Source organism: Argiope bruennichi, chromosome 11 (assembly GCF_947563725.1).
Source record: "Argiope bruennichi chromosome 11, qqArgBrue1.1, whole genome shotgun sequence".
Classification (NCBI taxonomy): Eukaryota; Metazoa; Arthropoda; class Arachnida; order Araneae; family Araneidae; genus Argiope; species Argiope bruennichi.
The window spans coordinates 10,022,084-10,037,127 of NC_079161.1; the positions used below are offsets into that span (position 1 = coordinate 10,022,084).

Genomic DNA, 15,044 nt, shown 5'->3' on the forward strand with positions numbered 1-15,044 from the left:
AGACTCAACTAGTATTTGTTTCACTGAAAATATATGGATTCAAGATTATTAAAAAGTTTTGTGTATTTATTGACCATTGTAAATTATCAAATGATATTTAATATATATGACATTGATTGGTATTATATTTCATATTGAGGTGCTACTTAATCTTGTGCAAATCATTTTCATTTAAAAGATAGCAGCAGCTGTCAAGACATGTCTGGTAAGAATCAATGATAAGATCGACAGAGTGTAGAGTAAATCAAATCAAGGCAGAAAAAAAATTCTTTTCAAAAATTTATTCATAGTACTTATGAAAACAATACATTTAAATGAAGTTATAAAAGCAGTCAAATCATGCAATTACAATATTGTTAATAGTCCAAATAAAACAATAAAATGAACATTATTAGAGTGCAACACAAATTCATATACGTATAAAATCTCATCATCCTTGTTTAATTAACATTACAAAGGAAAATATATAACAATATGAAGCATTAAAAAAGATTAGCTAAAACAAGTTGGTAAATTTTAAAAGAAACATCAAAAGAAGATGAAATATATATTTCATTAAACCTAAAAAAGCTGATAGTTCATGTACACTAATGTATACTTTTTGAGCTAAAAACAGCTGAGCTATGCAACAGTTCTTGTTTTTTTAAGTTACAAAAGGATGTAATGATAATAAACAAATTACAAAGGAAAAAAATTTCAACAAACATAAAAATAACAAAAATTGTTCATACATAGAAACTTCGAAAGATGCACAAATCACTATTTAAATTCATGAACAGTAATACTATTCAATTACAAAGATATATTAATTCTTTACTATCTGAAGGTTCATTTGAACATCAGAATTAATAAGCCAATCATATTTTAATTGATCTTTTTCAACATCTTAAAAATAACATCACATAATCACCTAAAAAGAAAATCACAAAGGATGATCCAATGTTAAAACAATATTAAATCTCAAAGACAATGTGTAACATATTAGATATTAAATTCAATTTTAGCTTTAATTGCATTTCAGAATAATACATAAATCTTGCAAGCATAAAATTTTTCAGAAACAATTATATTAATCGAAAAAGTCTATTAAAAGTACATAATTTTACGAATACAGAAAAGAATGATCCTGTATTTTTTTTAATGATTTAATATCTAATCACATGGATTCAAAAATTTCAAATTATAAATTGTTCTTCCTGCTGTCAAATTTTATAAAAAATTTGATCAGCAATCAAATACATATTTTTTCCCCCTTTTACTATACTGAAAAGAAGGTAAAAAAAAGTAACAATAAAAAATAATATTAAAGAAATCTGCTGTGGAAAACAGTACTATCCCCCAATACGAAGGAGATATTATCTAGTTACACTCAAAATTAAATTTTGAATAAACTTAAATTTGAAAGATGTATATTAGCTATACACTAAACAGACTTTGAAAATTTTGGCCATTACATAATAAGTTTCCAAAAAAATCACAGCTCTCCAATTTTCAGTTTAGTATGAAGAAATATAAGCTGGAAACATTTTATTTATACACTGATAAATTACATCCATTAAAAGAATCTGAATGACACATGTGATATTCAATATCAGTTATTAAAATGAAGTTCATTTAAGCATTTAAAAGTTTTATAATCTTATAATAATTATAAGAACTAAATTTATGTATCATAATAATCAACTATTAAAAAATGTTCAATTACATAACAGTTATAATTACAATAGAATACAAGGAGTCATTTATGCCAGCCAAACAACATTTTCAAACATAAACAATAAACTTTTTTTTTTGTTTGTTAAGACTTAAAAAGTGTCAGTGTTGGTTTTCCACAGTAATGGAAAAAGGCAAAAACTCCTTTGCAACTCAATGCCTAAAACAAGGCATAACTGAGTTTTAATCATACGTTAAGACTTTACGTCAGTGTTTGGTTTTGAAAGCAAGATATAAAATCTTGCCTTCTTAAACACAAATATATAAGTTCTCAAATGAGAACTGAGTTAAAAAAGAAATGGGGGAACTTAAGCATAACTGCTGCAAATTTAACTGATCCTTAAAGCATATGGTCATAACATATGAAACATTTCTTACACAAAACAAACTAAACATAAAAGCAAATCAAATTATTTGGTATTTAATAGCAGTATTTTAAATCGAATGATTTAATATTTGAATATTAGCAAGCTTTAAGTTCCCACCATAAAAACATAAGAATAAACGCATTAAATACGAACAGATTCGTAATTCATACGAACTGATTCGTAAATAGCATAAATATAAAAAATATATTAAACAACAGTGTTTAATATATTAGTTAAGACGGTCGGTGCTTGGAACAAATCACAATTAGTCATCATTAGGCTCTAAAATAACCATCAGATGATCATTGATGAACTTGTATTCCTTAACACATTTGAATCCATTTATTTCCTTTAATATGCGTTCCTCAAAAGCAATCTTGATCTCACCTAAAATTTCAAAAACAAATTTGATCACCTAAAACTACAAAAAAAGCTGCATATCTATTTACTAAAGCACATACAAAATTGAACAAAGCCAATACATTAAAAATGAAACTTTTACTAAAGAGGATTTAAAAAGAATAGGACAAGGATCCAAAATTTAAAGCAGAAAAAAAATTAAAAAATAACTATTGCATATACCAATAATACTACTGAAATCATATTAGAATTTAATTTGAACTAAACAAGAATTATTTTCTACTGCCTAAGTATGCAGTAATATTTATTTAAAATTACATGAAGGGGTAAAAGAAATTATCGAGAATCACGAATCGAGACAAAATCTTCCAATCTTACAAGAAAATATTTTAAATATATTAGTTTTAATATCATACAGAGTTTTGTTTAGTTATATTAATGTCCCATTGCAAAGCAACACTAGGGCTATTTTGGGATGAACCTCTTAATTTTGAACTGAGGTCAGATGACGTAATATTATACATAAACAACAAGATAAAGAAAAGCTAGGGTTATTTGAAAATGAAAGTGAATTTTTAATAGTAATAATTCAATTCATCATAGATTCTGTAATTTTTTTCTGTGAATAGCATTATGTTTGATAAAAAGGAAAACAATATCTTAAGTTTTTCAGAAAATCTATTCCTTCAAAAAATTCATACATTTATATGTTTCTATAATATAAAGTTGATGTTCTACAAACCACTGAACTCAAAAGAAAATTAATGTAGTTTATATAAATTGTGTAAAAGATATAGTCTATTTCTAAATTAAAAATATATTGATTACTATTTCAACCATGTTGAAATATGCACCATTGTTATTAAATAAAACAGACAACATATTGCAAACTTTATCATTGAGAATGACCATACGATAGATATAATTTATAATACAGACTATAGGTTTATAATGAATTCAATTATACATAGCTTAATTATTTCCAGGCAAATTAACTAATACTGCATCTATTATATTACAGTGATGAGGTGCAATCCATATAAAATAAAAGGATTATTAATGTGTAAACTGAAAATTAAACTAAACATTTTTTTAAAAACTAAAACTTAAAACTCACCCTTTGCTTCAGAAGGCCCATTTTCAAACTGAAAAAAAGAGGAAAATGAAATAATTAATATGCAAATTTCACATATGTCTGTAAAAAGTGTAGAAAGGACTTCTTTTTCTTTTACCTACCTGAGGTTCACACAATAAAATTGGTATTTTCCCCAGATGAATGCATTTCTTGCAATAGTATACATTTTCATTTGCTTCGGTTTTCTGATCATGCAAGTCAGCATCTATTTACAAATAAAAAAAAAATTAATTATTGAGATTTTTTTTCATTTTTTTTTTAAATTTGCAACTTATGAAATTATACAATCGAAAGTAAATGTAACCCTCCCCCCCTTTTTTTGCTCTCTATGTCAATCTATGGTTTAAAATCTTATACTATTAAACACAAATACAATTTTACAAAATGGTTCAGGTTAGAATATATGGATTGTGAATGTTTTTATTTAAATATATATGATAATTCTATTCATAGGCACAATAAATGAAAAAATACAACATAAATGAAAGCTAAAATTTTAATTAAACAATAATTCTGAGCAACTGTCTCTCAAAATTATCAAAAATGAGCTTTAGGTACATATATTACTTGCTTGCAAATAAATCCATCAGAGGTCAGGGACTGCAAATTATATTAGAGGAGAGAGTCCAGTTCAGATTGACTGATGACAGTTTATATTACTTAACAATACCATTTAATATTTGGTGCATGCATTATTTATCACATTGTGTAATTATCATAGTCTAAGCCAGTTTTAATATCTTTTTATAATAAAAATAATCTTCTTAGCCATAATCTAGTGCAAATATACAGATGACTTTCAAATATATTTATCATCCAATTTGGAGATTTTTTAAATTAGAAAACCTCCATGGTTAAAACATAAATGCCCATTAACTTTCCTTGAGCAAAACAATTCTGTTTTGGTAATATATTTCACATATTTTTATGTATTGAAACTATAAAATTTTACTTATTTGAAGAATATAGCAAATGTTTAAGGACTTAATAAAGGGAAATTACTGTTATGATATAAAGAATACAGTTTCTCAATAACATGTTAATATTACTTCAATTCAAAAGATATATCTATAGGTAATGTGAATAATCATTGAATGTTTATCAGCTTAAAATTCATAAAATTTAAAAACTTTAATAAATTCATAAAATGTTTAATAATCTTCAAACAATGTATGTTTAATAAATTATTGCCTACATATTCATCTTAATTCCGATTCTCTTGTATGCTGAACTCTCTTAAACTGCCAACTGTAGAAATCTTCCTTTAGATTGGAATTATAATATTTTCCTACCTAACTGCTGTAGTGTTTTGAGAAATATTGCTCAGTTTTTTTCTTTAATAGATGTGTTTTCTTTTTTAGGAAACATTCAAAATTATGGCATAATGTATTTCATTATTAAAAAGTCATTATAACATCCCTATAAGTATTTCACAGCATAAAATATAAACAAAATTAAAAGAAAAAAACTGAAAAAAATTTGCTACTTACCTGAAGGCATTCTATTTTCTTGATTATTATCTTCATATGCCACAGAAGGATGAGAATTAGCAGTTGAAATGTCTTCCATTAGCTTATCAAATAACTCTTCAGTTAATAAATCTTCTGGTTCTGTAAGTAATTTTTCCATATTTTGCAATTCAGAAGCTTGTTCATTAATATAATCTTCACATACCAATGGAGAATTGAAATTAAATGCTGGAAAATCCTTTAACAACACATTATTTAAATCTTCATAAGACAAGTTATTCAATTGAAGAAAATCGTATCCATTTTCAATGGGAAGCTCCTCTGTAAATCCTGAATTGTTTAATTCAGATGCATCAGGAAAACATTCCATTAAATCCAAACTAGGACTACTTTCAGGAAAACAATCTGTTGATTGAAGGTTATTAACAAATGGTTGGATGTTAACAAGATAATCGGGAACAGCATGTGAATCGGCAACTGGAATACTGACATCCATTGGTTCAGATTTGAGAAATCCATTTAAGTCATCAGCACATGTACTTTCAAGAGAATTTATTCCAAACAAGCTATCTACAGCCATGGTAAAAGAAGCTTGTAAGGATTCTTCGCCACTAGAAGCAGTTAGGTTGTCACCTACAGGATAATTATTAAGTGGGGAATCAGTCCCACTTCCATATCCAGATTCTTCAGAAGATAAGGCAGCATCACTATCAAGAGTTTCTTTTTTGAGTTCATTTTTTTTCTTTAGTTCCTTTTTCAGCCTCTTTTTTTCTGTGGGAAAATATAATGAGAATATTATCATCAAGAGCTTACATTAAAAAAAAAAAATAATCTACTAAACATTATCTACAAGGAATGGAATTTTTTTTAACAAATAAAATAAAATAAAATATTTTACAAAATATGGATAGTAGAACTAAAATACTGTAGTTTTCATTATTATGCTTAAGTCTGTTACCTTATTATTGCAGTTAAAAAACAATTGATTCAAACAAAATAACAAATAATATTCCACTTCATTTAAAGCATTATTTAAATTGGAAGCACACACCAAACTCTAATTATTTAACCCATTTGCGATGGATTGTACATCATATATAAAGAATTTCAGATAAAAAAAGATGGGTAGCAAACCTTGTATGAAATAATGCTGAATTGCAATTATTCCATTGGATATGGATGAGAAACAAAAAAATATGGCTTCTCAAATAATTGAAATATTAATTATTGTGATATTATACAGCACAAAATTACCATTAGAAGATATATTAATAAAAAATGCAAAGTAATAAACCTAATAATGAGAGTTTTGTTACAGAAAAGTCAATATGAAAAAGATATCATTCTCTTCATGATTGAATTGAATAATATTTTATTCAAATCTAATCTTTTTGATGGATTGCTAAAAAACTTCCACTAATTGCCCCATTGCTTTTCAAAAGGGTTAAGTACAGATTACTCCAGAACTGAGTAAATGTTATTCTCAAAACATAACTGCAATATGTGAATCTTAATATGTGCAGAAGGCTACAGTTTGGATAAATACACAACTACTAATGTATTTGGTGCATTTATATTTTCCTTAACTGAGCAGTGTTTCATGATAGGTTTAATACAATTAGAATGCATCATTTTTCAAGTTCTAATGCAAATATGTACCATGAAAACTGGCATTTATTGTAAAAATTATATTTTAGATAATTTTTAAATAAACAAATAGTGAAAAAAAAATAATTCAAATATACCAAAAATGCATATAAAATTTATAACAGTTTAAAACAATACCTTTTACTTCTGCTTTATTCAAGATCCTGTAAGTTAGTTTGTAATCAGTACAGTGTACTTTTTCTACATAATCTGACTTTCTTAAAGATGCTGTCATGGCTTGTTTTGCATCTGTATAGTGCTTGGATGCAAAAATATACTTTTTACCATTCAATGCATACCAATCCTAGAAAAAACATAAGTGGAAATATAAAATTGATCCCAAAAAAAAGTTCTCTGCATAAAGCATGGAAATCAGATTTTCAATCTCAAATTGTCTTTCTAATTACGAAATATAATAAATAGAAAAAATAAAATTTATTATGTACAAAATTTTTGCACAAAACTGGAAATTTAAACATACCAACTCAAATTTTAAAATTGGTATAAAAGTGGTTCAAAAATTAATTATAATTTTAAAAAATATAATTAATTATATATTTACAAAATATAAAAATACCCCTTATAGTTGATCTATTTAATCCATAATCTAGCAAATATTGAAATTGATATTCACCTATATATTAAAACTGAAGTTAAATGTAAAAATATAGCATTGCCAGGCTTTTAACACATTCTCTAAACACAATTACTTGTTATTATATACATTGATCTTATTTTTTGTCCTAAACATTTTGACAATTATTATTAGCTACAATAGGATCAAAAGTTATCAAAGTTTGATTGAAGCTTACATACTTTTTAGCATGTATGGCAGCAGAAAAAAAATTTTATATTTAAGGAATGATAATGCTTAAAATTTTAAGATGTGGAAATATCAATTAAAAGACTAATTAATAAAACATACTTATTTTATTTAATTGCACTTTTCCAGGATTTATGCTTGTTTTCAATCATTTAGTCTCTATATGAGAACAAGGGAGAGGTCAAAACATTTCTTAAAGGACTTAGGAATATTTTATTCCGTAGCCTGAGAGGAAATAGTTGTAAAAACTTAATACAACTGATTTTCCGCTAGACAACTTTAATTGATAGTAAATCAAAGGATAGAAATACAATTTCTAATTGTTCTCAAAATTGATATTTTAACATTTCATATTTTTAAAATAATAAACAAAGTTTATCTTAGAACTTGTATATTAACAGCATGCTAGAAATTAATTGCAAAAAAAAAAAAAAAAAAAAAAAAAAAGCAGAGTTAACATTTACTGTAACCAGCAATTAATTGGCAAATATACTGCACTAGTCTATTGACTATGTGCACCTATTGCATATGGTAAAGAATAAAGTTTAACAATAACATGCAGTTCAGTCAAATGTTTGCCAATGCTATGCAGTTAATACATAAGTACATTCAATTTTTTTCTATTTATGATATTAAACAAATTTTCTTTTGAAATTTTTGTGATTTCATAGTGCATATAAGCACATTATATATATATGTGTGTATATATGAAGTACAAATAAATAATCAAAAACTTATAACTTGTAATTAATTGATACATTTCAATGAATTATTAAATATATACAAAAATACATTCACTAATTAGTACTGAAGACCCTAAATAAAGCAAACATTACTGTAATTCCATTATTTCAAAATTTGTATGTATTGTTAAATCTAAAGACAGTTTATAAAGTTTCAATTTAAAATAATATCTAGTTTAAATATTTTATTTGTAAATAATTGATAAAATAATACCATTAACATATTTTTGAAGTTGAAATAAACAAATTCATTAATAGAAAATTATAAAAAAAATTATTAAATTTTTATTCACCTTAAAGATGAGCTCATCTTCTGTATCTAACTTTTTAGTTTTATGAGGTAAAACTATGCTGAATTTCAGTCCTGAAGCATCTTCAGAAATTAAATTTCGGTACTTCCTATTGACCACGCCATCATGCAAGAAAGGCACTAATTTAGGACCCTGTCGACCCATCTGAAAAAATCCATTTTCATAGACGATTTCAATTTATACATTTTATTAAGAAAAATGAAACTAATTTTCAACCCATCTATTATAAATATATATATATATATAAACACTACTAAAAAAATCTGAAATTTTGGAATACATAATAATTCTGTTAATATCAAACATTTGATTAAACCTGAGAATATGGTATGTTTGTTATAGTATAGTATGTTATAGTTGAAATTTTGGAATACATAATAATTCTGTTAATATCAAACATTTGATTAAACCTGAGAATATAGTATGTTTTCCATCATCAAAATTATATCACTTTTGCTCAGGTCTTAAATACGTTAAATACAATGCCAGATTCTGCGAGTTAAGTGCTTGAAAAAAATTCAAATTTGGCTAAACTTAGAAATAAAGTATTTCTAAGTTTAGCCAAATAATTTTTGTTGCATTAAATACTCCAAAAAATATTTAAATTAAGTTTATATACTATGACAAACAATTGACATAACTTTTTTTTCTTTTTTACTAAATCTCAAATAAATATAGATTTAAATGTCTTTCAAATATAATAATATACTTTATTATCTATTAATCCATAGCCAAGATAAAAAATTATTATACCTTTTTAGAGTACTGTAGATGAATTGTTTTGTCACAACAGTAGTCTTAACCTTTTATGCTGAAGTATTCCTAATATAGTAAGCACAGATTTGAAATCTTTCACTGCAATAGAAAATGATAATTAGATAAGAGTACTTATATAATTTTGCATTTCTTCAGTTATATACAAAATTAGATATAAAGTAAGTTATAGTTGTATAGTAAAAAATTTGCATTTCTTTAGTTATATATAAAATTGTTCAATTATAACTCCAGTAATTTCGCACAGTATCTCTGAAAACAGTATCATTTAATTTGACTGGATATATTGTCCCAGATTAGAAACATCACTACTGTACTCCTTCATTTGAAGAATGGAGTTAGTTTGTCTATTATTGCAAAATAAGTCTATTTTCAAGTGCTCGTGTATTAAATGAAAAAGAAAAAACAATAAAGCATCATTTTTATATCGCTTAAGTGAATGATTTGATGCATAAATTGAAATTTTAATAAATAACTTTGATTATGATAAATTCAATACTACTAATGGAAGAACAATAATTTTGATTTCATAAGACAATACTAGAATATTCTACACAGCTCCAAATATTAGAAATTTAACAATTATCATTAAAATAAAATTTTTTTTCTTCCTTCAAAATTTTGAGAATTTATTTTTAAAGATTTAAGTTTGTGCACGTGGACAGATACTTAATTTTAAAAAAATACATTTTAATTTTTATATAAAATACTGAAGAATCAGAACAATAATACAGAGAAAAGAAGGTGCGTAAAGGCACAAAAATCTGAGAATGAAATACTTTTCATACAGACCAGTATCACCGAGAACCTATACAGACTTTCTCATTATCTATTTTCCAATCATGAAATGTTCCAAGACATTCTATTTCTCCATACTTCTTTTAAAAATGGCAGTGAAAATAAGAAGCTACTCTTTTTAAGGAAAAGTTTTCCTACTTAATGATGGAAAAATAGTGACCGAATCAGAAAAATTGTGTATTTTAGGAAATGGAAAATTGTGAATAACCTAAGTTTTTTTTACTTAACCTAGTTTTTTACCTAAGTACTTTTTCGTAACCATAATTATTAATGAATAAGAGTTGTGATGAAACAATGTATAAACACTAGTCTGTAATTTTGTATAATATTGTACAAACAACAATATATATACAGTATAGCATAAATAATAATTTTACATAAAAATGTAAGTACCCATAACATATTATGAATTTTTAAAAATTTTTTAAGAATGATGCTTTAGGGTATAAGAATTTATAAAACAGATTAATATGCAGCAATTACTTCTTTTACTATTAGGAGTAAATATATAAAATATTTCCTGTTTTTTAAGTATCTTTTTGTAACCAATGTCAAAAATTAGTACTTATATCAGTTAATAGGTTTACCTTGAGTTTCTTTTAAGTCTTGGTGAGAATCTTGTACCAAGATTCCAAAAATAAAATCCAAATCAAAGACATCTAACACATTGTTTTATCTAGATAAGATTTATTATATGCTATAATATCACTGTGCTTTTTACATTAATTTTGGATATTACTATTACTATTCATTAATTTAGAAGTTTCTTTATTTTATTTCATAAGTTTGAAATTTATTATCTTTCAGAATTCAAAATATAACTAATTTGCAATGCTCTTCATAATAAACATCTTACAGGAAGCAATACTGAAGAACATTGGGCATTTTTTATAGTTGTTCCGACAATAAAAAATAAAATTCTATCAATGGTTGATGAACTATTCAAATTATGAGAGTTCTACATTAAAGTGCAAGCACATGAGCAACTTTAAGAAAATAAATTTGAAACTTCACATAATGCAACAAAAAATATTGTACATAATTTTCAAAACTGGATAGCAATAGATAAATATAATATCTACTGCTTCATGCTACTATCATCACCACCAACTTGCAACGCTTTTGCTATTCATTTTCTGTTATGCAAAATATTAAGAAATAACCACGATGAAAAGGCAGATTTTAAATAAGTATTTATATATAGTGGTATTGGTACAAGAATTAAATTTGTAAAAAAACTCCTAACGAAGTGGAATTTCAACTTAAGTCAAGACGTAATGACAATAAATTTCATATTTATTCAATTTTCATATTTATCGTTAACTATTGTCTACATTTAGAATTTCGTAAATCTATTGTATACAAACTATAAGAACAGAAAATAATATAACTTCACGAAATAATATCAATGTAACTGCAAAACAGATACCAACAAGCTAAACAAGATTATAGTTGTTTAATTTAACAAAAATGGGGAGAAATGCAAAAATAAAGTACATTAAAAATATGTCACGAGTTTAATATCTAAATAAATTAGATATAGAAATTTAAACGTAAATGATTTTAATCATCAAATTAAAATCATACATAGCTCTATAACAAAACACGATTTAGTATTAGTTCTTATTTACCATAAGAGAGAAAAATTAATAATTTAGTACATAAAAATTAATGGATTGTTTATGATATCGAAATAAACTATATTTCTAAATTTAAATAAATTTCACTTAATTCATTAATTTTATTAAAAACTTACATGCCCCAACAAAACAACGCAGACAACTCCCAAAAACTTGTTTTGATAAAACTTACATCTACATGCGACATTTGGCGACTGTAGATAACAGTTAACCTGTTTTTTAAATATTACACAATGGAAGGAAGAGGATGAATTTGGCGTTAAAAATAGTTGGCACGAAAATATTGGCGAGAAAATAAACGGGACATCCCCTAGAATTAGTTATCCTGTTTAAAAATAAACGCGGTTTCGGTTCGCAAAAGTTAGATAGATAGATACTCAAAGAGTAGAGAAGTCATAATTATATACTCACACAGTCAGATTAAAATCCAAGTGCTCACCAGGGTTATTTAGACAAATAAAACTTTTAAGGCTAAAGCCATTTACAAGACGTAAAACTTTTTAATGTCATAATATTTTTAAACTACTATATTAATAAGGTGCGTTGCGGTGAAAATATAATATTCCATCGGTAATATTGCGGTGAAATATAATATTCTGACAATATAATATTGATACTCAAGGCTTAAACTAAGTAGAGATGCATAATCCACGATATTTTGAATAACAAATAATTTTGCTATTATTATTTTTAAATATTTCTTCTAAATAACTGTTATTTCAATCACATTATTAATTAAAAATTATTAATTAATGTAAAAAATAAAATTTATAAATTGTAATTAATACTTAATTTAATAATTTAAGTAACGTGTGATTGAATTAATTCATCTATTTCAGCTTACTTCTTAAATTTGCTATTTTCAAAACTATTTAATTTCTTTATTGGAGTAAACCATTTTCTGAAAAATTTGAATTAAATATATGTCATTTCCTTAAAATGTTTACTTTAGTTCTCTATTCTACCAATAGATGGCGATATATGCAATCACAGTAGCAATTAAAAATGATCTTTATGCAATAGTGCATCGTGAAATGCGAATATCGGAAAGCAGAGGCGGTGGTAGCAGGGGGGCAATTGACCCTGTCGGCGAGAGATTGAGAGTTTCGTCGGCAAAAGTGTTCATTTCAGGATGGTTGTAGGGAGTTGCACATTGTCGAATATGATGATTTAAAATTCACTTTAGTTAATATACTGTAAACAGTCGAAGTATCCCAAGTAACGGTTAAAGTATTTTGACTCTATTCGGCAAAATAATCAATAGGGCGGTAGGCCAATAATATACCGTATTTTGCGGATAATTTTTGATAGACTGAATTAAGAACTGAATGCAATGGATGTCGAAGATGTTAAATTCGCAGATTTTCACACATCTGATTCAAATGTCGTTCATTAAGCTTATAATTTGTACTACTTTTGGCAATATAACCGACAAGATAACAAGTCAATAAGATATCAATAAGGCGATATTCTCATTTTGTTGGTAATTTTTGGCCGACCGATTATGAACTCAATGCGGTGAATACCGAAGACGTTAAATCTGCAGATTTTCAGACATTTGATTGAAATGTTCATTTAGCTTATTTACACTAGATTTGGCAATATATCCTACAAGTGAATAAGATATCGCATTGTGCCGACAATTTTTGGGCGATCGATTATGAACTGCATGTGCCAAATGTCGAAAATTCTATCCACTGATTTTCAGACATTTGATTCAAATTTAGTTCATCAAGCTTTTAATTAGCACTATTTTTGGCAATATAACCGACAAGACGACATGTGAATAAGACATATGCCACATTTTATCAACTCAGTTTGATCGGTCGACTAAAAATTCAACGCGAATGGATGTCGACGAGTCCAAATTCTCAGTCATTTTATTTAAATGTCATAATGTTCATTCAGTATTTAATTTATACTAAATTTAGTAGAATAATTAATAAGATGGCAAATGAAAACGTCACATTTTTTTCTGACTATATAATTGTTACTTCCGCAGTAACGAACTGGTAAATTTATTTTATTCATTTCACTATGAGAAGGGTCTGACTAAAATCTGCTTAAAGGTTAAACTAAATTTAATAAAACGCTCTTTTCTTTTGACATTCTTGTGAAAATGCATGCTAAAATAATTTTGCTGAAGTCATATTATATGAATTCATTATAAATCACTAAATAAAGTAAGTAAATTGTATAATTGTAAATTAAATTTATTTAACAGTAAAATATCTTTTCTTTCGCAATATAATTTATCAGGCTACAATTAATACACTAAAGAAATATTACCGACAACAGTTGACGACAAAAATAAATAAATATTTGTGGTATGATAGCTTTTTAGATACACTAAAAGAGTTTACCTAAATATGCATTCAATTTGTTAAATAAATAAATTACTACCTAGCTTCAAACTCTCCATTCAATATTATGACTATGTAATCGGGGAATGTATCGTTTTTAAATATATTTTTTTCTTTCAATTACTATTTGCGGTAAAAACTATATAATTTCAGATGCTTCTAAATTTTTAATAGACTTTGATTTAAGATGCCTAGGTAAAAAGATGATTAAAATAGTTATTTTTAGAATATTCAAAAATAACGCAATAACCCCTTGACATATGGATTTACTTAATTTCTTAATTAGACGACAGATCTTATTTGGGACAATTATTGTTATTTTAATCCTTAGAAAAATATAAGGGCATTTGAAGTAATGCATTTTCAAGTGATTTTTGCATTTTAAATTACTTAATGCTTTCACCTAATTTCAGATTTAAAATTCAATAATTCCATAAGCGAGTCAGATTCGCCATTGTATACAAAGGGGTTAGGGAAAACCAATGCATGCAACTGAGGGGATAAAACTCACGTTTTTGGGTGGAATGTTAGTTTGCAATAACTTCGAACTAAAAAAGTACTTAATCACAAGAACGCGTGCTGTAAAATGAAGATAGAGAAGTTTATATTCAAGATTAATTGTTTTTAAATAAAATGCGTTGGTTTTTTAAGCCTAAATATATATTTAAAAATAAATACATGGGGGATATAATGTTTAAACAGTCATAAAAATTTCGTAAGAATATTTTTCATATCTTATGTAAAATAGTAAGTTTATACATAAATTTAGAAAATATTTTCTCCAGCCTTCTTAAGAAACAACATCACTGTATCTTTTCCGCATTCTATATTGTTCGTGTCCGAACTATAGTCAATTTTTGTTGAGTACGCACACTGATTCTCCTCAGATTCGAAACACCT

General features: G+C 25.9%; 1 protein-coding gene across 2 annotated transcripts; it reads right to left on the reverse strand.

Annotated features, from left to right (window-relative positions):
• Positions 1 to 333: 333 nt before the first annotated feature.
• Positions 334 to 11,977, reverse strand: LOC129957477 (uncharacterized). 2 transcript variants are annotated; one of them, XM_056069800.1, is made up of 8 exons: positions 11,898 to 11,977; positions 9,323 to 9,424; positions 8,552 to 8,713; positions 6,831 to 6,996; positions 5,067 to 5,816; positions 3,678 to 3,781; positions 3,559 to 3,586; positions 334 to 2,468 (listed from the first exon to the last, which is right to left on the reverse strand). In XM_056069800.1, exons 3-8 carry the CDS (start codon positions 8,711 to 8,713, stop codon positions 2,347 to 2,349), a joined length of 1,332 nt encoding a protein of 443 aa, XP_055925775.1. In that variant the 5' UTR covers positions 9,323 to 9,424; positions 11,898 to 11,977; the 3' UTR covers positions 334 to 2,346. The 2 variants fall into 2 exon arrangements, with proteins under 2 accessions (XP_055925775.1, XP_055925776.1); XM_056069801.1 differs by lacking the exon at positions 11,898 to 11,977 and adding an exon at positions 10,729 to 10,991.
• Between the last annotated feature and the right edge of the window lie 3,067 nt (positions 11,978 to 15,044).